This window comes from Chinchilla lanigera, unplaced genomic scaffold, assembly GCF_000276665.1.
Source record: "Chinchilla lanigera isolate Chin_1 unplaced genomic scaffold, ChiLan1.0 scaffold00004, whole genome shotgun sequence".
Lineage (NCBI taxonomy): Eukaryota > Metazoa > Chordata > Mammalia > Rodentia > Chinchillidae > Chinchilla > Chinchilla lanigera.
The window spans coordinates 32,864,626-32,891,273 of NW_004955405.1; the positions used below are offsets into that span (position 1 = coordinate 32,864,626).

The window sequence follows — 26,648 nt, forward strand, 5'->3', positions numbered from 1 at the left end:
CTGTGGTCTCCAGCGACTCACATCCTGTGACTCCCCAGTTTCAACTGCACTGTTTAACTTCACTGTTCTTTAAGATGCACCTGACCCAAGGCCTTTGCTTTTGCTGTTGCCCCTGTTTGGAATGCCCCCCACCCCCCAGGACACACGGGTTTTCCTCTACCTTATTCAGATTCCCAATTTGTGCCGTATGTTGCCTTTCATACTGAGGCCTTTCCTCACCCTCCTGTTTAAAGTCATATGCACCTTTGCACTATTTGCTGCTACAGCAATTACAATTCTTTAATATACTGTGTTTGTTATTTTTCTCTTGTTGCTGAGACAAAATACCCAACACCCAAAATAAGGAAGGAAAGGTTTATTTCACTCACAGTCTGTGGAGGTTTCAGTCCATACTCAGCTGGCTCCAAGACAGGAGGGCACATGGCAGAGAGCAACAGTTTATGGTGGTGGAAAACAGCAAGAGTAGCAAGAGCAAAAAGGAAGTGCAGCGGAGAGCAAGCCTCTTTCCCTCCTTTACATTGTATGCAAACTACCCGCCCCTGGGCAGGTGTAGCAGTCACACCCATAATTCCAACGTTGGACTATGGATCAATCATAAATTCTAAAAGCCCGCCCCATTACTGCATGAAGTTTTGCGGGGACATCCAGACACAAACTATAGCATATACTATAAATGTACTTCTCTACTTTATTTTCCTTCTGCTATTAGAATGAATGCCATAAAAAGTGGGAATGCTTGCTATTTTTTCTCTGTTGTATTATCCCTTCAGTATTTGGCACATAATAGATACTCAACAAAGATTTGTTTAATAAGTTGGGGAGGTAGGAAGGACTAAGTCAGCTAGAGCTTTATTAGACTGTGGGAAGCAATTTAGATTTTATTAGTCTGTTTATATCTCATTATGAGATATAATAATGAGAGGAAAAGGAAAGGAAAGGAAAATAATTATTTGCTTGAGAAAGAGGGCTATATTTTGAATGATAAGTTAAATCAAGGAATAGGATTGGAGAAATGGAAAGAAGAGTCTCGTATTCTTTCAAAGAATTTGCTTCTGTCCAAAAATTTTCTGTTTTTAGGTATTTTACAACTTGAGGGCTCAGATATCTATTAGAAAATAAATGTTGCAGAGGAAATTAGTTCTGAGAAAATTTATCTGGGAAGTTAAAATGGCCTTAATTATGAGTAGGCTGGAAAAACCTGCCATTGCAGGAGCAGCCGATATTTTAAATATGTTTCAACTTACATAATGGAAGATATATTTAGACTCCCGAATTTATGGAATACTAGGAAATCATATTCTGATTGCTCTGCATAATTTGCCCAGTGCTCTTCCAGCTGTGCTATACACAGGAATATGAAAAATTACATAGCCACTTTTTCCCCCCAAAGTTCTCATAATTGAATGCTTTCTGTCAGCTTTTATTTGTGGCATTGTTTTGTATCACTTCATCTTGACATAAAAAAATGAGATAAATATTTTAAGTAAGTCAAACTTTTAACTCTAAATAACTGACTAAATAATATTTTTTTTCATCTTTTCCTTAAGATCACCTGCCGAAATTTCATGGGGAAGCAGCTGAAGATTGATTCTCTGCCCAATGTAGTAATGGAGGCAGGAGGCACTACAGATTTGCTAAAAATGCTCATCCATTCAGGTCGGAATCAATTTTAGACTGAACATGAATTTTCTTTACATGAAACTTCCCCATTATGTTCTGCGTGCCAAATCTTCCACGACTAACATATTTGCAAGAGCTCTTTTGCAGGTTTACTTGAAAATAATCCATTTGATATTTACCACCTTCTGTTGCTATGCATGTCAGTTATGGGGGATTAAAACACATTTTCAGAAGTTTAAGCTGTAAGTTAAAGAAGGGAAATGAAAGAAAAGAAACAGGCAAATTGAGGGGAAAAAGTAAAGATGGAAAAGTCTGTTTTGCACATTTCTCCTGTTTTATCTCACCTGGGGACTCCTGGCTATTTGAACTCTTGCTGTTTCCTTTGTTCGGTCTTGACTCCCATAAAGGATGCGGTTTCCATAATCAGTATCCTGAGGTCGCTCTGCGGGCTTTCTCCCCCTTAACATGGTGGCCTGGTAAATAGTATGCAGGGGATGATTTGGGAATGTCACGATGTTATGGTTGAAACATTGTGTCAACTTGGGGAGTCTAGGGGTTTGGCTAAGTGACTCAGCAGGAAGCCAGGGTGCTTACTTTGTATACATCCTGAGCCTGTGGAAGAGGAGGGCATGGAAATTATGTGAGAGCTACATGCCCCTTAGGTGGGGGTAGCCTGTTTACAATGTAAGGCAGGGAAAGAAGCTGCTTGCCGCCATTCCTCCTGTTTGCTCTGGCTGCTTTGTTGTTCGGCTGCCATTCCCCCCTTTGCTCTTGTTGCTTTGCTACCTTCTGCCTCGGAGCCAGCCAAGTATGGACTGAAACCTCCACAAACTGTAAGCTAAATAAACCTTTCCTTCCTTAATTTTGGGCATTGGGTATTTTGTCTCAGCAACGAGAGAAAAGTAACCAAGACACACGACCTGTTTGCTTTTTAGTGGATAAACCCTTCCAGGACACTTTGGCAGTGCAACTTGAAGAAATGAGGCAATAGAATAAAATGAAAATATAAATAATGCCCATTCTGTATTACATTTTTCTGGTTTAGGAAGAAAATGTAAGTCTTCTCTTTGAACTGTTAGAAGTCTTTCACTTGTCTATTGGTTTTTTTGTGTGCATGTATATATATACGTAATAATTCATTTCATCCACTCATTCACTTGTTGAGGTCGTCAACCAGCCTATCACCTGTTGAGCAAACATTTACTGAACAGCTACTACTGTTTTCAGTGCCATACTAGGTACTGAGCCGACAAAGATGAATGGGACTACAGATCCACTTTACAGTCTATTGAAAGAGTTCAGTGAGTACATCAGAGATTATAACGTGCAATGCTGAAGTCTGTAACATTATTATTACTGTTGCTATAAACAGTAATAACACCTGGCACCTGATTTTCAAAGATGACAAAGAGGCAAAAAGCTGAGGTTGGACCTTTGGGCAGGTGTTAGATGAGAAGGTGTCTTAGAGGTCAGAAGAAAGAGGTTCAGCGACAGAGTTTGCTTGAATGATAACTGAGTAGGTCTATCTGTACATGCTTGGGCGTACCCAGGAGCCCTCAGGAGAGAGCTTGGTTGGAGGACTGTACCTTTGTCATCGTATGTTGGTGGTGGTTGAAGTCAGAGACTTGGCTGAGGTCACCCGGGGATTATGTGCAGTATGGACGTCAGGGTAACCTCCTGAATAGCTCCAACATTTTGGAAATTGTACCAGTCAAAGCAGGCTAGGGCTATAGAGCAGTAACAGATAAGCCCCAGGTCTTACAACACACGGGAAAGACTGTCTTGCTCTTGCTACCATGTTCAGTGATGTTGAGCATCACTGCTCTTCATTGGGATGGAATGTCCACCTTGGCATGGCTCCCACGGCTGTTGCCAAGGCAGAGCAGAATGCCAGTGCTGCCTCTGGGCGAGCTCTACTGAAGGACTCATCCAGAAGGGCCCTGGGCATTGCCTTGTGAGACCATGCATGTGCTTGCATGTGTCTGTGTTCTGCTAAGGCCAGGGTGTGTGTTCTCTTATTTAATTACAATGACAACTCCAGTGAAAGAACTGCACACCAGGCACTCTTACAAATGCCTTGTGAATATTAGCTTTTAACCTAATGAGGTAGGTTTATTGTTTCCATTTTTCCAGTGAGATAAAGAGGTAGGAAATCACGCACTGGCTCATAAAGCTACTACTAGAAAGTGACGCGCACCACGTCTGCTGATGTCTCATTGCCCAAAGTTTTAGGGCCATGCCTACCTTCAAAGGGGCAGGAAGGTGTGCTCCCCTGACTCTGTTCTGGGGATGAAGAGGCACACGCCTTCCCAGCTGGCATGGGACCAAACGGAGGAAGAGCAGAATGTGAAAGAGGTGGGGACGCAGCCTGAGAGGAGGCGCAGTAGATGAAGAGTGAGACATGCAAGGCCAAGGCAAGAGAGAGCTTTCAGGAAGAGAAACAGTCAGTCAGAGAGGTCGTACGATGAGGACAGGCATTTGTCAGATGGGCGGGTGCTGTCACTGCCTCCATTCTTGTAAAAACTGCTTCCTCCAAGCTTTCTCTTTGCCTCTGTCCTGCACATTTTTACTCTGAAGCGTTTATCATCTGTAGAAGTCACCATTTTTTGTATTTGTTGATTACTAATCTGTTTCCCCTGATACAGTGCAAGCTTGATGAGTGCAAAGGACCATTGCTTTGCTCACCAGTATAATCCTCAGTGTCTGCTGCATAGCAGGAATTTAGCGTCTGTTTGCTGAATGAATGGCTTTGTGACCTTGGGAATAACCAGGAGAAGAGTGGGGGTACTGAGGTGGACCTGCAGGGATTCACTGAGTAGGGAATTGCCTTGCAGGAGGCTTAGCAGTGAGAAGAAAGAGGGAGAGCTGCAGAAGCCAGAAGGAAATGGGAGCTCAGGGGTCCTGGGCGAAGTCCTGGAAGGTCCTTTGCTTTGTTGGGTGATTTTTAATGGAAGGAAAGGAGCATATCTGTATATTAAATGGAAGATCCAGTAGAGAGGGAGAGCTCAGAGATAGGAGAGGGGGATTTTTGACAGAGGAAGGACCTCGAGGAGAGAAAAGACAGAGGCTGAGGCACAGGGCAATTAGCTTCACATAGAAGGGTAGAACCCTCCTGCTAAGGCCTAAAGGAAGGAAGGAAGGAAGGAAGGAAGGAAGGAAGGAAGGAAGGAAGGAAGGAAGGAAGACAGGAAGGAAGACAGGAAGGAAGACAGGAAGCAGAAAGGAAGGCTCACCCCGAGCTGGAAGCTGGTAGGTGGAGGTAGAGGATGAAGGTGTTCTCACCGGGTGTGGGAGGATTTCTTAAGGGAACGGGGCCCTGGGAACACAGCCAAGGGTGCTAGGGTGAGGGACTTCAAGAGGAGTGTGAAAGAGACGAGCGGGCACCAAGGGAAACAGTGAGGAAGGAGGGCTGGAGAACAGTGTTCAGTTGAGGCAGTCAGTGAACATGACTCTGCAGTTTCACTGCTAGTGGGAAATCAAATGAGCCCCTCGTCAGTAAACACCAGCAGAACCACCTTCGCGCGGCCATGCCGTGTGACTAGTTCCGGTCAAAGAATGTGAATCTTCCGGGGTGTGTTCTCCCTTTTACTTTGATCCTGCCTGGAAGCCTCAGGGGTTTCTTAGTTTTAGGATACTGAGTAAAAAGAGTTGCTACACAGGTGAGAAAATGTGTTAAAAATTTGTTGTCAAAAGGATGACTAACATAAGACGAGGGGACGTGGGTACCTAGCAAAGCTCTAGCCCTGGGTCGCTGGAGGTGTTTACTGATGATAGCAGCATCTGTCAGAAAAACACTTTGCTTGCCTCTTGGAAAGGCTACACCTGGAAAGGCAGGATGGGGAAGCAGGACAGAGAGGCAGAGGGGAGGCGCTATCAATATAGAGTGAGCCTTTGGTTGAGTCTCAACTGTTGGTGGAAAGATAGCCAGTTTGAGCTACGACTAGAGCAGTAATACCGAAGAGGAAAATTTGGAAAATATTGTAATGACACTAGCAATATTAGGCTGAAACTATATTTAGATTCGTTAATTTTTAGTTTTAGGTGGTAGCATTATTATATTCATATTACAGATGAGGAAATTAAGCATTACTTGCAAGTAGTAGGACTGTGATTCAGACCTTGGTCTGTCTAATGTCTCCCCACATGAGTGTTCCACTGGGCTACCCAGCCTATACTCCATGGTTCCCTTCCAAGTTAGAATCTTCTCTAAATTCACAGCACTCGAGAAATAATTTGCTGTATTTCAGTGGTCATAGGAGGCAGACACTTACTCTGACTTACTGTGATGGTTTGGTGATTTTTAGGTGTTCTTGCATCTAATTATAGGTTTTATACTGAACTGTTAAAATCTCGGCTTCTAATTTACAGCTCTTTATTAGCCCCTAGGATCTCTGCAATGAGGAGCATCTTTGGCCTAGGCTTTTGGGTTTATTTGGCAAATTTTGAAGATGCTGAATTTTTTCAGTATCCTGAACTGAGGCCATTAACATGTTTATAAGTGTGTTGGGTCTTATGTATGTCACCATGATGTGTTTGTGGTTCTTTTGTAAGACTGAGTGTACTCATGATGGCTTCTGGATGAGATTGCCTCTTTAGCACCTCGTAGATTTTCTTTTGGCATAAGAGCATCTGGTGGTAATGCTTGATACTTTCAATTCTTCACAACAGATATTGTAATGCCCCAGTGCCTAGGAACATTTGGTTTTCTCATTATTTAACAGCATCCTATTCTCCTTTCAACTATTTAATAATGCATATGTAATTTGGTATAGTCTCAGTAGGTTTTGGAAAAGTGAGCATACCTCATTTTATAGATTATTCTTGTGTGGATGAGGAACTTGCTTGCTTGTTAAGCTCGGTAGGAGAGATAACCCTGGCTATGCCCTTTGTTAGAACTGTTTTTCCATTCTACCTGGGATCACTTTCTTGACTTTTGACCTTACTTGTATTTAAATTCTCTGGTAGGGTTATCTAGTTCTCAGATGTGTTGGAATTTTCACCCCCATGCAGGTGTGTTTTATTAGTGTCTGGGCATTTGGATTGATCTGAACAATTGTGTAGAAAGCAGCCCCACATTTCAAATCACTCCGCGGGTTCCTTCCTTGGTGGATCTCTCAGGAGTCATTACCTTTTCAGTTTTCATTTCTACACTGGTTCAATAAAACATAATCCCCCACCCTGCCCGCTTACCTACTTCAGACTATTGAGGTACTCTTAGTGCCTTTGGAATAGCTTCTTGAATAATCATCTATGGAAATGTTCGGAGGAGTCCCCTGGGATAAGAATAAGGGCACCAAAGCTAATGATACTTGCTTGTTGCTTTGCATCATTTATTGGATGTAGACAACCTCAAACTATGGGCAGAACCCTAATTAGACTATAAGGGAAAAGTTGTGCTAAGACTTGAAAAAAGGAAAAAGAGAAATGTAATATAGGAAAAACACAAGGTACAATTATTTATTGCCAGATATTTGATGATGATTTTATTCTATGTTCATTTAAATAGCATTTGTTGAGTTTTTCTCCCCTCTTCCTCTCTCTTCCCCTGCCCTCCCTCTCTCCCCTCCTCCTTCTAGATGGTACTTGGGTTGAAGCCAGGGCCTTTGTACTGAGCTGCAATCCCCAGACCTTGACTTACTTTTTATTTTGAGACAAGGTCTTTCTAAATTGCTCAGGCTGGGCTGTGGCTTGAGATCCTTCGGCCTCAGTCTCCCAGAGTGCTGGGATCCCAGGCATGCATTACCATGCCTAGATCATTTTTTGGGTTTTTACTCTGTAATGTAAACATCGTGAGAGCAAGTATCATGTCTGTTCTGTTCATTTTTAGCTCTTCATGCTTGGCACAGTGCTTTGCATCTGTGAGGGGTCAACTGTTGGGCATTCCTGTTGCTTAACCACAGTAGGGTACATTTGAGCAATGCATTATTAGGCAATTTTGTCATTGTGCAGAGTGAGAGCACACTCATACAAACTGAGATGACTGTAATGTCAGTAGGTGATGTAACCTCATGAGACCACCATTATACATGTAGTCTATCATTGACCAAAATATACATGGCACATGCCTGTATTTTAAAAATATATGACTAGTACTTGTGGTCTTTTTTTAATTTTTAATTTTTAATTTTTTTTTTACTATTTTCTTTTTTGGTACCAGGAATTGAACTCAGGGCCTTGCACTTGCCAGGCAGGCACTGCACCGCTGAGCTACATCCCCAGCCCTATGACAGGACTTGTAACAGGAGCCTCCACCTATTGTCTACTGTATGGCAGGCATATGCCAGATACTTCACACACATTCAAATAACAGCCCCCGAAGTAAATATTATTATCTCAATTTTAATAGCTATTTAAAACTAAAGCCTGGATATTATTATTGTGTGGGAATTTCCAGCTTTCCTCCCTCCCTTTTGCTAGTTGCTATGGGCCAAATGTCTGTGGCTTCTCAAAATTCCTATGTTGAGGTTCTAACTGTCAATGTGATGGTGTCAGGACATAGGGTCTTTGGAGAGAACTTGGCACATGAGCGTGGAACCCTCATGAATGAGATCAGTGCGGTCAGGCCCGCCTGGATAGAGAAGCAAACCTCCCCAAGCAAGGCTGCTGACTGCAGCTGCAGAGACACGGAGATAACAGAGAGCCAGAGCTTGCAAAAGGAGATGAACAAGCAACTGCTTTTCGCAGCTGCACCTGCAAGATATGGATGTCACCAAGACTCCAGCTCCCCCAGACCAAGGCTAAATATTTCCCACTCCTCCCTGCCATACCCTTTTCCCTATCTGAATACCCCCATAAAGCCTTCCACCATCCAATGCTTAGGGCCAATGGTCTTGTTGCCCTTGGCCAGCCTGCACCTAGGCTCAAATAAACTTTGCTTGTTGCTTTAATTTGCCTGACTTTGTAGTCTTGGTCACCCCTCAGTTTAACCTAACAAGTGTAACAGGAGCCCATTTCTCTGCTCCACTTTATACCAAAAAAGGGGCACTTTAAAAAGGGCACCTTTGAGGCCCATTTCAGCCATATGAAAAAGACATCTGAGAAGGGAATAATCTGCCAGGAAGGGAGAACGCCTTCTCTAGAACCTGACCATGTTGGCACCTTGACCTAAGACTTCCACCCTCCAGCTCTGTGAGAAATAAACTTGTTTATAAGCCATCCAGCCTATAGTGATTGCTTATCATGGCCTAAGCTAAAATACTTGTTTATCCTCTATCCCTGAGCTCACTCTCTAAGGAGAGGTAGACTAAAAACCCAAGCTTATGAATTCTTGCAAAAAAAAAAAAGGAAAACATGAGAAATCTACAATCTTTAGGGCACTGTGCATGAGGGTAAGGTGTGAGGAGTAGGAGGCATGTCTCGTGTCAGGTCATGTAGGCCTTGCCAGGATTTAGAGGAGAGGGGCACTGTCAGAGTAGCCATTGAGATGGACCTATGGAAGAGATTGTTAATAAAACTTATGCTAGCCATTCATTTATTTAACAAACACTTGCTGAGTACACACTATATAGCAGGTTCTATCATGGATGCCAGGGATATAGCTGGAGACAACATGGACAAAATCTCTCCCATCGTGGAATTTTTTTATTTTGGGGGGCAGGAGCCAGCCAATGAATAAATAAAACCACTATGTCAGAGGATTGAGTGCTTCACCGATAAGTTTTGAGGGGGGCACGCTCTAGTTTTAAGTAAGAGAAGGAAGGCTTCACTCAGAAGATAACAGGTAAGCAGTAACCTCCAGGAGTTGAGTGGAAGACATAGGGTATCGGAGGGAAGAATGTTCTAGAACACTGTGAGCCATGGCTGCCAAGACTGTGGAGCAGGAGCGTGTCTGCTGTGGGAGGGAGTGAGGGCGAGAATGGCGAGGAGTGGGCAGAGTGATCCTGGGGAGCCAGTTCCTGGAGGACTCTGAGGGTTGCTTTAAGGACTTGGGGAGGAAGATTTTAAGCCATACAGGAAGAAGTCTGATTTAAGTGGGCTCAAGAGAGGATGGAGAACAACGAGGAAAGCCGACTTTTTTTTGAAGGGTTTTCGTATAAAGTGGAGCAGAGAAATGGGGTGGTAGCCTGAGGGGAAACTGGAGTCAAGAGAGATGGTTTTCTTCTTTTATTTTTAATGATAGAAGAAATAGCAGGAAAATACGCTACTGGGGATGATTCAGCAGGGCGGAGCGGGAGATGCCAGTGCCGGAGTGACGCCCGGGGGCGCAGACGGGCACAGGGGCAGGCTCGGTGACTGAGGTAGATGATCTTCTTGGATTGCTTCCACTCTTGTCTTCTTTTTTTCAAGTGGGGTGGGAAGCTGCCAGCCCTGAAAAGGATCAGGGGAGAGGTGACGCCCTGATTTCTTCTTTAGCGCAAAGCCAATTAGCCATTCCTGTTGCTACTGACGTTGGAATGTTCTCCATGCGCCTCCCTGGAGTGCATCGCGACCAACCGCGGCTGAGTTAAATCACACAGGGTCTGTGCGGTGGCTTTGCGGTCTCTAAACCACCAGCCTCTTTCTGGGGCAGTCAGATGTGGATACGACTGCTGGCTAACACGACCTGAAATACCCATCCCTTTCTGTCAGAGTCCTGCGCAAGCCCCTCCTTGGTTTTCCACCCCAAAGGATAATTCTACTTCAGGAGGGAGCGCCCTGGGGCCAAGCGGGCTGCTCTGTCCACAGGACCGGCCGCGTCATCCTCCTGGTCTTCTTTCTGCTATGGTACCTCGACTGGTGCAAGCTAGTTCTGTGCCCACGGGAAGCAATCAGACCCTTCCTTATTTTCCTTCTGTAAATGAGGATAATAGTGGTACATACCTCTACCTCTTATGGTTGTTAGGATTGAGTCAGTCAGCGTAAATGCTTCAGAACAGTGCCTGACAAGTCCCCAATTAACTTTAGCCATTCCTGTGCTTTTCTAACTGCCTAAAACTCCTTGCCTCTTTCTTCCTAACCTGTTCTTTTTTCCTTTTCTCTAAGACCCCCTGGTGTATCTTCCCTCTCACAGAGTCTTCTTCACTCTTCCATCTTTCCCCCACTTGGCCGTGTCACCTGCACTCCCTGCATGTGTAGCTTTAGTAGTCCGGGATCTGAGTGCCCACCTCTTCAGCACCACTGCGCATGCTCAGAACAAAGGTCGTGCCTGTCAGTGTCTTACTAGGCATTGTTGCCTAGTAAGCTGCTACACTGTGGAAGACAGTGTTTAGAGGGCGCATTCTGCATGCCCACCTTATATTAAGCCTCGTTGTCGCTCCTGACTCTCCTGGCCCACTTCATGGTGTGTGCAGCCTAATTCCCAGAACCGCCTCTCAGTCTCCAGAGGCCCCACAGCCACCGTCTCCCTCCATCTCCTCTTTCAGGACGGCTGTTGGTGCAGACCACTCCCCGCCCCATCTAGCTTCCCCCTGTGCCTTCCTGCCTTAGGAACCTATCTTTTCCCGTCCTCCAGAGGCAGTTGCTGGTCTCCAGCTGTCTTTGCTTCCCCCTTTCGTCTCTTTCCCAGGGCACCTTTGCTTTGAAGAGGCTGCTGAAGAGGAGATTATTTCATTTTTTATGATCAGCCAAAGAAAAAGTAAGAGGCTTTATAGGGAAAATTGGCAAGATCCAAAGTTATTTGCATTTCATAAGAATCAAAACTTTTCTAAGTTTTTTGTTTTTAAAAGAATTTTCAAATATACCAAAAAGAAAAAAAATGATCAAAATGTTGAAACACCTGCTGCAGATCTGGGGGCTTTGAATTGAGCAGCGTTAGGTTGGGATCAAGAAATTCTCTGAATTAGAACCAGTTTTGCTAGGAGTGGGCTCAGAATACCATCTCATCCCTCGTGTTTCCTGTCCCTGTCCTTCCAGAATACAACCGAGCCAAGCAGCTTGTCTGTGTGCCCGTGGATGTGACAGATACTTTGAGATGCTTCAGAGAGACCCTGGAAAAATCCAAATACCATAACAGATCATTCCGACATAGCAAAAAGTTGCTTTTGTTGTTGCTTGCACAGACACAAGGTAAATGCGCATCCTCTGTCCCTCAGTCTTTGTATTTTGAGGTCCCTATCCTGCAGATAGGTGCCACTGTGCTGTGTATCTCCTCTTCTCATTGGCATGCCCACCCCTGGCTACCTCTCTCTCTTTCTCACTTCTGCTGGATCTCATCACCTCTCTTTGCTGCTTTATTCTAACCAAGGCACTTTCTCCCCTGCTTTTATGTTTTCTGCCAAACTAGAAAACTTCCTTGAGAACAGCAGATGTGACAATAATTGTTATGGCTTGTGTTTAGATGTCCCCCCAAAGCCTCACACAGTCATAGGTGGGGCTTTTTCAGAAGTGGCTGTATCTATAGTGTGTGATGGTGGAATTGATTCATGGTGCAATGCTAGGTTCAAGGGCACTAGGATTAAAGGTGTGAGTGCTACCTACCTTAAGTAGCCTGGGTAAAATAAGAGAGCAGAAAGATGCTGTTAAGGTCCCTCGTTGCAACCTTCTGCCCACCATGGATATTTTTCCTCTGCCATACCACTCTGCCTTGGAGCCGGCCGATTATAGACTGAAACCTCTGCAAACTTTGAGGCAGATAAACCTTTTTCCCTTTAGGTGTTGGGTATTTTGTCTCAGCAACAAGAAAAGTAACTAAGACGATAATACTCATTAATTTTTAAATTTCATACATTGATGTTTTTACAGTTTTCTTTGCAGGTGTGGGGTTTTGTTTGTATTTTGTTTTCCTTAGTAGATGCATGGAGTCATACTTATTTAACTAGAATCTTTTACCAAGCACAATTTTAAAGAAATGGCTGCATTTTAAAATAACCATGAATCTGTTCTCTTACTAATACCACAGATTATGGTTTTAGAGCCTTCCTTCAGCTGAAAACCAGTGTTCAGTATGGTTGATTATATTAATCTGTGTATTTTCTCTTTTCAATAACTATTAATTTGTGAATTCAATCAGGGGAGGACTTTTGAGTGGTTAAATTGTAAACTCAAGGAAGTATATTCTCAAATTTAGGCAAGGAAAAATTCCTGAATTATGTATACTTATTTAAAAATTTTGAACTCAGTAATGTATTTATGTACCTTACTATGAATATTTATCAGAATGTAAGAATAAACAATACATTTAAACTTAATATAGTTATGTTTTAAAGTAATTTAAAAAGATTTAGACTTAAATAAGATACTAATTTCCACTGAACTAATCTTTTAGAAATTTGGCCTTTTTTTAAAAAAAGCAACCCACTGCCAGAGTTTTATTTATTTGTCATTGTTGTTGATGTCCCCTTTCATCCTGGACAAAGCACTCTCTTTAAGTGTACAGGTTTTGGTTGTATTATCTGCAGATTCACATTATGTTAAGTTAGCACTCTATGTCATGCATATCTACTTTTCGTTATTCAGTATATTGGCGATTGGGAAAGGTATAAATTAATGAAGCAAGTACAATTCCTAAGACTGTTTTTTACTGACTCTGAATCTCACTTGGTACCAAGTTATTCTCAGTAGGTTATCTCTACTGCTCCGGCTGTAGAGTTAAAATCTATATTAGCTTCTTTCTCTGTTACTTTTGACTATTTCCCTGGTATTTTTTTCACTTTTCTTTTTCCTGTGTGTTCTCTGAGCTTATAATGACATAGGCTCTTTCCCACTTTTTTCTGTCTCAGGTGAGGGCTATGTATGTGTTGCTTCTGTCCCTGAGGTTTCTGCCTCAGAGGCAAACTAACATCTTACTGCTGGAAGCTGTTTTAAAAGAAGGCAAACTCAAACTGTGTAAGTTCAGCCAGTTCCCAGGAGAAGCAAAACATTACCTTCACATTAGCTTTCTGGCCACTGCCCCTTTGAAGAGCTCTTTAGGAAACAACATGAGTTTAGAGCTCATCCACACACTCTCGGGGCTTTCACAATGATCCTGGACACCAAGTTCAAGGAGGCAGTGTTCCTCAAAATTGCAAATAAATCCCAGTTTTAAGCAAGCGCTTCCTTCCTTCTCCCTTTTCATTTCCTTTGCCTTTTCCCTTCCCACCGACTTCCCTTCTTTCTCCATTTTAAGTTTTCAATTTTGTTTCCACAAATTTAGGAGAGAAAGGAGTGAACACTGCAAAATTCTCTTCTGGGAAGGTGGAATTTTGTCTGGGGATAGAAGAAATGCACATGTCAACACCCCCTGACCTTTCTCAGGAGCATTTCAGAGTTTTTAGTTCGGTGGAGAAAAGCAAACTTCCCCATTCGCAGCTCGGATTGGTAATTTCTTCTTATCACCAAACTATCGGTAAGGCTAACTCATCGTGCGTTCAGTTTTAATCAGCCTCTGTAGTCGTGAAATCCCACCTGGTCCTGAAAGGTTACAAGCTCCTGAAAGAGCTTGAACATGGAATCTGTTCATCAGACCTTTGGAAGCAGTGACTGGTTGATTCCCGCTTCCTCTCACACTACCTTCCTTCCTAGCAGTCTGTCACCATTGTGAAATTCTGGGTTACCCTCCTGTGCATCCCTCTTTAATTGTGAATCCCCCTTTAATTATGAATCCCCTTGCAAAGGTGGAAACACTGACTTGTGCTTTGCTCTGGCCAGCTGGATTCCGTTGTCCTTGTCTTTCTCCTTGATTTGTCTTTTCTACAAATTTAATAGCATATTCCCAACCCATGTTGTAGACCCAGTGTTCCCCTTTTTGCAAGAAATATTTTATAATTCTCCCTCTATTTTGTGAAATAAAATTTATATTTAATATATTCTTCCTACACACATTTAAAAGTAGCTCTAAATACAAAATAGAAGATAAATGAAACAAAATCACTTTATAATAAAAGAATCTGCGGGTTAGCACGTAAATGCTCAGGCATTAGAAGGGATGGAGTAGTCAGACGTTTCTTCCTGTAATCACCATGAATATGACAGCGCCAGCTGGGAGCTGGCACAGGTGGTCTTTGCTGGTGACTTAAGTAGTGTCAGCATTGTTAAGTTCGGTGACATGATTTTTCTATGGTGGTAAATAAATCTGGATAAAGTTCTGAACAAAGTAAAGTCCTCCTGTGGCTACACTTAGAAATCACGCACAAACATCTCCTGTTCTGTGTAAGTGAAGTTGCCTAGTGGAGAAGTATAAACAGGTTCTCACCTTTTCTTCACTGTGGCAGAGGCTTCTGCACATTGGAGACCATCCAAGAACCCTGGGCTTCAAGTACAGAGCACCCAGCGATGCTTCTGTAGCGCCTTCTTGGAGACAGTCCTGCCAGCATGAGAAACCTCTGCCATGTCAATTGGGTTTTCTGGCTACACAATCCTCAATGAGTGCATTTATTAGAAAACATAAACAAAATATTCTGTGCTATTAAAAGTGCAAAATATTCTGTGGTATTAAAGATAAATTTAGGTAAAAGGAAAATCCGAAACGTTACGATCTTGTCTCATCTCTGCTAAACACAAACTCTTTGGGTTTTCCCATTTGCTACAGGGTAGGCCTCTCATTTCTCCGCTTGACATTCAGGGGTTTTTGAAATCTGGGCACTGCCTCCCTCTCTGGTCCCCAGGTCACTCTCTTAGGAAAGCGGTGTCCAATCACACCCCTCGTCCCCATGTGCGTGTGTGTAATCTTTCCCATCTCAACTTGCCCGGCTTCTTCCCGCTCTCTGCACGCAGCCCTCTTGTCTCCTGAGTATTAGATCCAATCTCCCAATCCTCTGTGTTCAAATAGAGCATCGTTTGCTCTTACTCTGGGTGTATATATTATCTGACATTTGAAAGCACTATTAACTTGCACTTTTCATATTGCCATCTACACAGTTAAGGAATAATGCACTTTAAAATATTCTTGCAAATATAAAGGAAATATTTTCCTTGGAACTGACATTTGTTCTTTTACTTGATTAAAAATACAGATGTTCTCCAAGCCAGCAATCAAAGAAGTCTTAAAGTTCAGGCCTTGCACGCGCTTGGAAATCTTCTCGTCTTTGCAGGAAAGAAAAGGTAGATTTTTTTTTTTTTCAGAAGTCAGTGGAATAAGGGCAATCTTTCTCTTTGCTTGAAAAATGTGTAATAGCTAGGAAAAAACATTGTCACCCATAATTTTTAGTTCTATAGCAGTACTGCATTGTTTCATTTTATGCACCTGATGCTCCTGGGAGACACTGTTATGGGCTATGGCTGGTATAGAATTATTCTCCAAGATGTTAATTGAATGTTTCCTTGGCATACTTGCTTTTCCTTTTGGGAAAAAAAACCCAAAACAAACCTCCTTTTGGAGGTTACCCTGTAGCAAATGGGAAGGCCCAAAGAGTTTGCTTTTAGCAGGGATACGATAAGATTGTAGTGTTTCAGGATTTTTCTTTTACCTGAATGCAGAAAACGCATCTTTAACGTCACAGAATATTTTGTTTATTGTTTTCTAATAAATGCACGCATTCAGGGTTGTGTAGCCAAAAAGCCCAGCGGACATGGCTGGTCTCAGAAAACCTTCTGCTAGATGCTCCGTTTCTGTCTTAGGGCTGCTTTGAAGTGCTGGTGTCAAGCTCTTGATGACATATTCAGAAAACCAGATGTGCTACATACCTGGAAAGAATTGGGCGCCTCCCTCCCCAGTGCCACCAACAATTCTTCATGTTCGGACTTCAAAGACTACAGTGAGGAATTTCTGTCAAAAGTTGGTATTTGGGGCTGTTTGCAAGGTGCGGTCATATCAGCGAAGATCGCACAGTGAGTATGAAGAGGGAGTGTCCTGGCCCTTTGCCACCGGCTGTTTCTGTAGGGTGCCCACTGGTGCCGTGGTGAGCACCCTGCTGCATGCACACTGCATTCTTGGGCAGTGTATACGTATCACACAGGGCGATTCCTTTTACTTCACGGAGATGCTTTGTAATTGTCTTCTCTTCTTGTGACGCTTTCTGCCCCTAATACACCAACACTACACAGGCCTCACTTTATTTACTAATGTGTCCTGAGTGCCTGGCGTGGAGGTGGCATTCAGTAACCACAGGTTGAAGGAACAATTTATATAAGGGCAAGAATAACAGCTTGGAGCCCAGCACCTTGTGGGGTTCAGGATTGTCCTGGTAGCCTGGAGTCCTCAGCCTCCTCATCCCTGAGCTCTAGTGCTGAACATTACATGACATATGCGGTTGGTTTGCTTGGCTTGCCGTAACAAAGTCCCCTCAGAGCTTACAGAAATGTAATATTTCACAGTTCTAGAGGCTGGAGGTCCAAGATCAAGGTATTGGCTACTTGATTTCCTCTGAGGCCTCTCCTTGGCTTGTATCTTTTCTGTGTCCTCACATGATGTTAATTCTGTACCAGTCTGTCTCCTTTTCTTACAAGGAAACCAGTCATACTGGGTTAGAGGCATATGACCTTATTTTAATTTACATGCCTCTTTAAAGACCCTATCTCCGGTACAGTCCCCATGTGAGCTTGCTGTAGGTTAAGGACCTCAACATGCAAATTTGGAGGGGATACAGGTTAGCCTGTGACACGGCAGTATTAGTTTTCGGGTTTTTTTTTTTTTTTTTTTTTTTTTTTTTTTTTACTGAATTTTCAATCCTTATTTTTTTTTTTTTTTTTTTGGTTTTGGTTTTTCTCCGGTACCGGGAACCGAACTCACGACTTTGCGCTTGCCAGGCAGGCGCTTTGCCGCTGAGCTAAATTCCCAGCCCCCGGCAGTATTAGTTTTCCATGTTCTGCTGTTCATGTTTCCACTAACTTAGTTCTTAAAACGTAATGATTTTTTTTTTTTTTTTTTTGTGGTGCTGGAGATAAAACCCAGGATCTCCCGTATGCTAAACAAACATTGTGTCTCTGGGCTACATGCCTGGCCCCTACACAAATTCATTATCTTATAGTTAGGAAGTTCAAAAGGGCTACAATGAGGCAGTGGCAGGACTGTGCTTCCTCGGGAGCTTCTAGGGGAGAGTTTGTTCCTGGCCTTTCCCACCTTCCCGAGCCCACCCGAATTCTGTGGTGCATGTCCCAGTCTTCCATCTTCAAGACCAACATCTTGCCGTCCTCCTCGCTTGTTCACTCTGACCTCTTCTTCCATCCTCACACCTCCTGCTTGGAGTCTGAGCCACCTCCGTAATCCAGGACAGTCTCCCCATCTCGAGGTCCTTAATTTAATTACACCTGCAAAATCTTTCCTCTTGTGCAAGATCATGCACTCCTATGTTCCAGGGATTAGGATGTGGACACCTCAGCCTACTCCAGGTAATAGAGGTGAAAGCCTGTCACCGTGCTTTGCACAGAGTTAGGTTTTTTGTTTTTTCTTTTTTGTCTTTTTGAGACAGGATTTCACTGTGCAGTTGAGGCTGGCCTTGAACTCACTTTGTAGCCCAGGCTGGCCTCCAACCCACAGGAGTCCTCCTACCTCAGCCTCCCAAGTGCTGGGATCACAAGTGTGTCACTATAACCAGCTGCACAGAGTTAATACTCACAAATATTCTAAGTATTTAGTTAATAGGAGAAATGTAATAGCTATACAGGTATAGTACAGGTATTTTTTTTATCCCTCTAGTTATATATTTAGCTCACCTAAGGGTGCAGAGGGCAAAAGCTTGCTTTATATGAGGTAAGGCAAACTGTGGTGCTTGTTTAAGTTTTTAAAAAATTTGTTGCAGTGAAAACACATTGCCATTAATCCCATTCAAAATACGACCCTCTGTCCGCTTCTACCACGCTCATCCCATCATTCTTGCCACTTGCTGAAGCAGTTCTGGAAGTCCTCTTTCCTGAGTGTCTGCTACTGTGCTGTCGTGGCTGCCTTGATGTCCTGAATCAGTTCCGTCTGCTTCCCTCTCTCAGTCATTCTGACTTTGGGGAAGAGCCAGAAGTCACACAGTGCCAGATGCAGAGAGGAAGGTGGATAGGACACACTGCAGTGTTTTTACGAGCTTCCTTTTCCATCGGATGGTACTGGGCAGCAGCATTCTCCAATCACGCCTCATAAAAACGTACACCATCTCTTACTGTACTAAGTTTTTTTATTTCAGCACACACTATCTATTTTGATCAGCCCTTGGACTTTGAGCTGAGGAGCAATTAAGCAACAACTTCTACTTAGTTTTTCATATTTTTCATAAAATTACTGTGTTTTGGGCAGGAAAAATAAGAAATTTCCACTATGAAAAAGTGTTCAATGTGAAAGATTGATCTTAGACATCCACGCGTGTAGGACTTAGTAAAGCTTGGCAGTTGGGACTGGGAGTTGAAGGAGGAAGATTCACAACTTGGAAAGGAACAGACACAGCATTCTTACCAGAGGGCACCTCAGCTCCAAGCCTTGGAAGTTATTACCTTGTGATTTCAGCCAAAAGAAAACCATTTCCTGGTTCCCCAGCCGGAAGTCTGGCTTCCATAGGAGCTGCGGGTCTGTAGGGCTTGAGCTGTTCAGGATACTCTTGGAGTTGAGGAAACTTCTCACTACAAAAGACCGCACTGAAAAATGCACACAGAGGAGCTGAGCGCCAGCGGACAGTGTTATTAATGTTGTGAAGCTCAGTGGTTTTATCTAAGTGAAATTTCGAAGGTAATGTGATTCATACTGCAAATGCAAGCTTCAAGACCCATATAAAAAAAACTCAAACTCTTGAAACGGAAATAAAAGGAGACAATGGATAGTAAATGGAGAGACACTATTTTAAACTTTGTTGGCAAGATTTAATGTTCTGAGCAACTCCATAATATATGGCTGATGAGAAAGTACGTTGCTGCAGTCTTTAGAGAGAATTATTGACAACCTCCTTTTACCAAAGTTTCACTTCTGTTCCAGTAGAATTAATAGTATAAGAGCTAAAAAAATGCAGTTTAGTAATGTTTGCTTCAGCATTGGAAAACATAAAAATAAAGGTTAATTTTTTATATTATGATATATCCATATAACAAAATACTAAAGCACTTCAAAATATTGTATTATGTCTGTAAGTGGAAAATTTGCTTTTAAAAACAGTGCATATTATATAATTTTAGTCCTTGAGCCAAACATTATTTTTCACTGAGGTATAATTTTCACACAGTAAAATATACTCATTTTTTATTGTACAGTCTGACTTTCAGTAATTTTATGCATCTGTGCGACCACCATGGCTGTCAGGACCTGGAATATTTCTGTGAGCTCAGGAAATTCCTCCTGTCCCTTTTCAGCCACCCTCCCCTCTGCACCCAGAGACAGCTACATTCTGATTTCTTTTTGAGACAAGATCTCGCTATGCAGTTCAGGCTGGTCTTGAGCTCACTCTGTAGCCCAGGCTGGCTTTGAACTCGCAGTGGTCCTCCTGCCTCAGCCTCCCGAGTGCTGGGATTACAGGTGTGCACCACCATGCCCGGCTACATTCTGATTTCTAACACCATAGTTTTACTGGTGTTCCTTATGGATGGAATCGTGCCATATGTACTTTCACGTGTCTGGCTTCCTTCATGCAGCCAAAGCCTTTAGGATCATTCATAATATTGGGTGTGTCGGAGCCTGTTCCTCCTCTTCCTCCTCCTCCTTTTGTCTATCCTCAGTACACAACAGTGACTCTGAGTTTTGGCAGTTGGTGAAGCATTTACCACATATCACAATCACGTATCCTCTTCCCTTGACCTCCTAAAATCTTCTGGTTTCCTATCATCTCGCCTTTATTGTATTCATTTATATTTTAGGTTTCTCATATAGAAGAAACCACACACTATCTCACTTTCTGTGTTTAGTCTTGATATTGTATAATTTTGTATGACTTTAGTTTCTGTTTCTCTGTGTATAACTACATAGAGAAAAAAAATCTAGGCAGAAATGGACCAAAATGTTATCAGAAATCATATTTAAGTGGTAGGATTTTAGGTGATTTTTGATTTTCTTTATATTTTCTTCTCTACATATTTTGCAATGTTTTCTGTGTCTTATGTATGTCTAAAGACACATATTTATATAAAAATACTTTGGAAAATTGTCTACTAATCTGTTTTTCTTATACTTAGGTTTATTAAAACAGTGAGCGTTCAAAAGAGAATCAACTGTTGCATTTTGTCTGCGTTGCTTTTCCAGGTAATGCTTTGTGTGTGTGATTTTCTGTAATAACACAACCATTCGGCAGTGCACAGCAGTTTGTCATATGCGTAAAACTCACAGGCAGGAAAATAGTGTGAACTCTGATTAAATGTCACAGGCCCACCTGACTTCGCCTGGTGGCACCTTCCCCTTTACCACCCGAGAGTCAGCTTTCTTCCTTAACAGAGGGACTTTCACAGATAGGGAAGCTGAGTCGTCTGTCCTTAAGAAGACCGGGGTGAAGCCAGTCTGCCTGACTCCAGATGGTTGCCTTAGGTTGTTACCCAGCTCTAAATAAAGTCTTGCTCGGCTACATGATGTAACATATATAATGAAGGCACGAAATAAGTCGAAGACTACAGAAGAGTGTTTGTGTTTCTCAGGATTTGATTTGACTTCTCTGTAGAAGAAAGGAGCTTTTATCTGAAGTGTAAGGCGTTCTGAGATTCAGGGATGTAGCCAGCGGCCTTTGCAGCCTGCTAAAGGTTCTGTTTACTTTGACTGATGGGCAGATATCCTTGCTCTGTGTATCAGAGGACGCTGATGGCTTCTGAAATCTGGGTAGATGAATTCTTTGTGAAGCCTTCTCTGAATGTAAGGCCAGACCTGGCAATTTTCTTATATTCCAAATATCTCTTCTCGAGCTTCAAAGGGAAGAGGAAAAGCGGCGAGAGTGCAGAGGGAATGCAGAGTGCCTCTCGCTTCTTCAGTGCTTCCTCTACTTTTGGAAACTTCTCGCTCTTGAAGAAAATGCTGTTTAGAGTTTAGAAGAGATATGATTTTGTTTAAAAAAAGTTGAACTTCTGTTTAATGTGGACTTTAGGTAATGCTACATTAGTAATGCTGCACCTAAAATTAAAATTAGGTAGTGGTGTTTCCTGTTAATTGTTTTTATGGTTTTTAAGAAGCAAATCTGTGAAATTAAAATTTTCACTAAGCTCATAGTATTTTAGAGTAGGATACCTTGCCCAGCGTGGTGGTGCACGCCTGTAATCCCAGCACTCGGGAGGCTGAGGCAGGAGGATCATCACGAATTCGAGGTCAGCCTGGGCAACAAAGTGAGCTCAAGACCAGCCTGAACTGCATAGCGAGACTGTGTCAAAAAAAAAAAAAAAAAAAAATAGAATAGGATACCTTATAATCCTTAACAAGCAATTTGATTGAAATTCTTTCCCGACATACACATTAAAATTATTTAACAATGCATTTGTCATCAAGAAATGGTCACTATTTAAGAGAACAAAATAAACACTTCCAAATGTATTCATCTTGTTTCTCTATCACCCAGTTGGTCATAAAAACTATGCCGTAAACGTAGGTCAAACCAAATAGATCATCCTTCCACTTGAGGCAGTTAAAAATTTGGAATTATCTCTGTCTAATTTAGGCTTCAAGTTATCATTTTCCCTGCTTACACCCTGGCATAGTGAAATAACAGGTTTCTGAGTTAAGTAGATGTGATCTGAATCTCTTCTCTCTGCCACTCTTAACTGTGTTGGCACAGAGAAGTTCGTTGTTTAAGCCTCAGCTACATCATTTGTGAGATAATAATCCTTCCTTCCAAAGATGGGCTGGGTGAGCATTCAGTACGTGAGGGAATGTTTAGAAAGAATCTTAGCCAGGTGCAGTGGTGCATACTGTAACCCCAGCCCTTGCGAGGCTGAGGAAGGAGGCTTGCCTTGAGTTTGAGGCCAGCCTGAGCTACATAGTGAGACCCTGTCTCAAAAAATCGCAGGAAGGAAGGAAAGGAGGAAGGGAAGGCATGAAGGGAGGGAGGGAGGGAAGGAAGAATGGAAGAAAGAAAGAAAGGAAGGAAGGAAGGAAGTAGAAAGAGTGAGGGAGAGAGACTCTAGCAGGAATGTGCAACACAGTAATGTAATAATTCCTTTGAAAATAGTAAGCGTGTCACTACTATGGAATTTAAAAAGCCCATCCTAAGTGATGTGCATTTGGAACCTATGATGATAATTGCCCCACCACCTGATAGTAAGTGTTGTTTATTATGGATTACAATATGCTAGTCACATACTCAGCAATTTAGGAAGTGATATATATATTTATATATATATAGTTTCATCATTGAATGCTTGTTTATTTCACTGTTTCATTTTCAGGGTTTACTTCGAACTACGCTTCCACACCCCAAATCTCAGCATTGCTATGCTCAGTGCGAAGTCACACAGCTCCTCCCAGGCATTGAGCTTTTCTCCGATAGCCACAGGGCAGACATCTGCTCTGTAGTTGCCAGCCTATATTACATTATCCGCGAGCTGCACTTTGTTAAGCACAATCTAATAGTAAGTGATTTGTAAAACCAACAGCTCTGAATTCACTGCGGTATTTTCCCCACTTACCTGATACTTTTTAAGTTTTGTTAATGTTGTTTTGGTCAGTTTTGGCTTAAAGTTTTAAAATCTCTATATTCTTACCTGTAGTGCAAAATAAAACACATGCATTAATAATCTTGCTCTGACATCACTGTTCGCATTTCACTTTGGGTACAAAGGCAGCATCTAATTGATTTTGTTCTGAAGTCTTATTTCATTTTTCATTTTCCTAAGACATTTGGTGAAACTGACAAGAATGTGGCGTTGACGTCAAACGTAGGAAACTAGAGCGCTTGCAATTCATAGCACTAAGTTGTTCAGTTCTCATTCAGAACCTAAACTATGAGAATATTCCCATATTGAGATGCTTCTGGTTCTGTGAGAGAAAAGGCAAATGTATTTTAATGTCGTAGGAAATCCATAAGCCCAAATACACAGTTCTCCTTTCCTTACAGGAAGGAAGGACAGCATATCTCATAAATTTGAATTTGGTTGCATTTTAAAAATAAATTAGTATGCTCTATTGGTCATTTTATATTTTTCTCATTTATCTTATTTTATTGATTTCCTTCCCTTAGCCTCTAGTTTTTAATCTTTCCCCGTTTGCTTCTTGATATTATTCTCTCATTTTTTCTGCTCCTTTACTTTTCCTTCATAACTTTCATAATTACAATTTTTTTTCCACATTGTTTTCTAAATTGTTTTCATATATGTTTTCTGGCTTATTTTTTTTCTTTAAATCCAATTCTCTATATTAGAAATATTTACTGCCCCAAGATGTGTTGTGAAATTATAAAATCATGTATTAAAGTGAAAAGGTTGATAAATGCTTTTAACTTTGGGAAGATTTGATAAGAAATTGTTTATTAAAAAATAATAAAATGGTGCTTCTTTGCCTGTTAAAGGGATTCATTTCTGGATTGGGAAAATGGCTGTGTCCCCTAGGTAACCTCTAGCTGCCTCCTCATTTCATATATAATATATATCACTGCGTTGGAAAAGAAATGAGACTTCTCTCCCTCTCTAAAGCTTAAGAAATTGAGAATTTTTTTCTGATAATTGGGCAGTTGGCAGCAATAAAATGATATGTTTTTATCTCTCACTAAAGAAAAGAAATAAATCTCAAAGGTAATCATGAACTCTTAATGTTCTATGCTGAATTAATTGTAGAAGAAAGGTTTTGTGTTTATGTTTATAGTGCATAATTGTAGAGAAACATATTACATTGGAAGTCATTTAAGATTATTCAAATCCTTTTAAAAAGTTGCTGCTGTTACCAGCTGCCTGTTGACCTACGAACCACCGGAGCTACCTTGCCAGAAGTGAAGTTTCCTCTTTGTGTTACATTAACCTAGGAGAAGCCCAGTGGCTAAGAGGCTTTTGTCAAACTTAAAATTTTCTCTGGGCCCTAGAGCCATGGGAAATAGTTGGCTAAACAGTGAGGATCTCAAGCCTCTGGCTCCATCTCCTTCAGTAGAATGCAGCTGCAGGAATGGAGCTTCAGGTTTGAGTTGTGATAGGGGCTTCTTCTTTTTTCATATATTGTTTTCTATTCCCCTGGCACATTTGTTTTTCTAAATTCAACTCTGTCTTTATAATGAAAATATAAAGGCAGAACTTTCCTTGCTCTGAATAGACAGTGGCTAGGTCAGCCGAAACACTTGATAGTCTATAAGCCTTTGTTATTATTGCCGCAAGGCCTCATGACAAATGGAGCTTTGGGTTTAATTCTAGGAAAATGAAAAGATTATTTGAAGAATAAGGTTGAGTTTTAATCAGTAGGATATAGGCTATATAATGGCTGGGACTTGTTATATTTTCTGTTCTTACTTAACAGTGCATAACACATCAGAGGCATGTTGTAAATAGGTTTTTGCCAAAAGAAAAATTCTAATTAAAAAGCAGCTGACATTAAGATGAGTCAGTAAGAGCTTGCTAGGGGACATGGATGTGAGTTCTTTTGTTTCAGACTTTGCATTTATTTGATAGCTCATCTGCTAGCATTTTTTCCACAGGCCTCATACATTTAGGTTAATTTTTTTTCAAGGAAATAATTAATTGGATTTTAACTTTTCCATGCATAAAGGAATGTCAAACCTAGGTCTGGTTTTAGTAAATGGCATCTAGTTGACATCATAAGTCTCTGATAACATCTTAATCTGATAAAGTCATACAGCATATGCCAGGCAGATCATTTCACTTATACCAGTTTAGTCTGCCAACATGGACTCACTTGGCACTTTGCATAACATGTCCTGCATTTAATATTTAGCTAAGTTTGATTGGCAGATTATTAACTTGATAAAATGTATTTTTTTATAAAAAGAATGCTTTTCTCCCGGTAGGTTCTGCCTCTCCTTGCATTGTATCAATATTTTGTTTCTGGAATTTGCCAAGATCTAGTCAGAAACCTAGAAGCAAGACTCCTAAAGGTATGTTATAAACTTTTAAAGACACTTGATATTAACTGTGAAGGATATTGTTATATGTTAATTGGATTCTAATCCTCAGAATAATAAGTGATAACAGTACAGTGTTATATTGATATAAAGATGCCTTACCCATTATTGGAAAGGTTACATCCAGGCCCCTGGAAAGTGAGTAAGAACTATTCCTGCAAATGAGGCTCACCCAACAACTGGAAGCTGGAAGTCGCTGTTCTGAGAGACTGGCTTCCTCATGGAGACCAAATGAGCCTGTGTTCTGGTTTCTGTGAAGTTATTCTTAATGATCTTTATGTACAAGGGGTCATGAAAAACTACAGTGAATTTTAAATTATTAAAAATTATTGTAGTAAAAGACACACTGACATTAATTCCTTCAAAATACTCCCCGTCCCTTTAAATATACTTATCCCATCATTCTTGCCACTTTCTGAAGCAGTTCTGGAAGTCCTCTTTCATGAGGGTCTTTAGGAGGTGTGATGCAAAATTTGGTGAATGCTGCTGCCAGGTGCCATCCAGTGGAAAGGTTCTTGGCTCATAAAAACATTATGGTATGCCCTCATCCACCTTACTCACCAGAGCTGGTATCATGCATCATCTGGTTCTTCCTCAAAGTAAAATGACCATGAAAGGTAAACATTTTGGGTTAACTGAGGACATGGAGGCAGCCTTGACAGCACAACTAACACTCACGTAAAAGAACTTCCAGAACTGTTTCAGTAAATGGCAAGAATGATGAGATAAATGTGTTCAAAAAGAGGGGAAATATTTTGCGGGGGACTAATTGCAGTGTCTTTTATTGTAATGCATTTTTTAAATTCAAACTTCCACCATGTTTTCAGAGTATGCCTCACATATCATGATGTGCAACAGATTTTCAGTGGATAGACAATTGAGTTAATAAGACCAGACAATTAATTCTGTAATCCAGTCATCACTTAGGGTTCTCTGGCATGAGAGTCGCATGCTGTTGACCTGAACCCCACTTGGAGGGGAGCCTCAAGCATCTCATTCTCACTGCCTGCGTTCCTGGTCACTTTTGTTACAAGTCTCTGCTTCTGTTGATCTTGTTTTGTTCATGGATTGTCTCAGCATCCAGCAAAATCTCTCCCTCTTCTGCATCTCCTTAAGTCTGGCATGGAATTCCCTATTTTACTCCTACATAAATGCACACAGTATATTCGCCCAAGGCCTTCATTTCTATAGTGTCCTTTACTAAACATTGAGATAACAGGGAAATTTAAGTTGAGGTGAGACAAATCGTTTAAAATAAAATAT

The 26,648-nt window shown here is 41.6% G+C and overlaps 1 protein-coding gene across 5 annotated transcripts in view; it reads left to right on the top strand.

The window, feature by feature from the left end:
• Positions 1-26,648, top strand: part of Cfap54 (cilia and flagella associated 54) — a 308,158-nt gene that overhangs the window by 136,171 nt on the left and 145,339 nt on the right. For all 5 annotated transcript variants that reach the window (XM_013518543.1, XM_013518547.1, XM_013518536.1 and 2 more), the window contains exons 39-46: positions 1,548-1,656; positions 11,452-11,604; positions 13,670-13,861; positions 15,468-15,555; positions 16,072-16,281; positions 20,530-20,596; positions 22,714-22,896; positions 25,272-25,358. In XM_013518543.1, the coding sequence (XP_013373997.1) occupies positions 1,548-1,656; positions 11,452-11,604; positions 13,670-13,861; positions 15,468-15,555; positions 16,072-16,281; positions 20,530-20,596; positions 22,714-22,896; positions 25,272-25,358 (1,089 nt within the window). The remainder of the gene's footprint in view (positions 1-1,547; positions 1,657-11,451; positions 11,605-13,669; positions 13,862-15,467; positions 15,556-16,071; positions 16,282-20,529; positions 20,597-22,713; positions 22,897-25,271; positions 25,359-26,648) is intronic.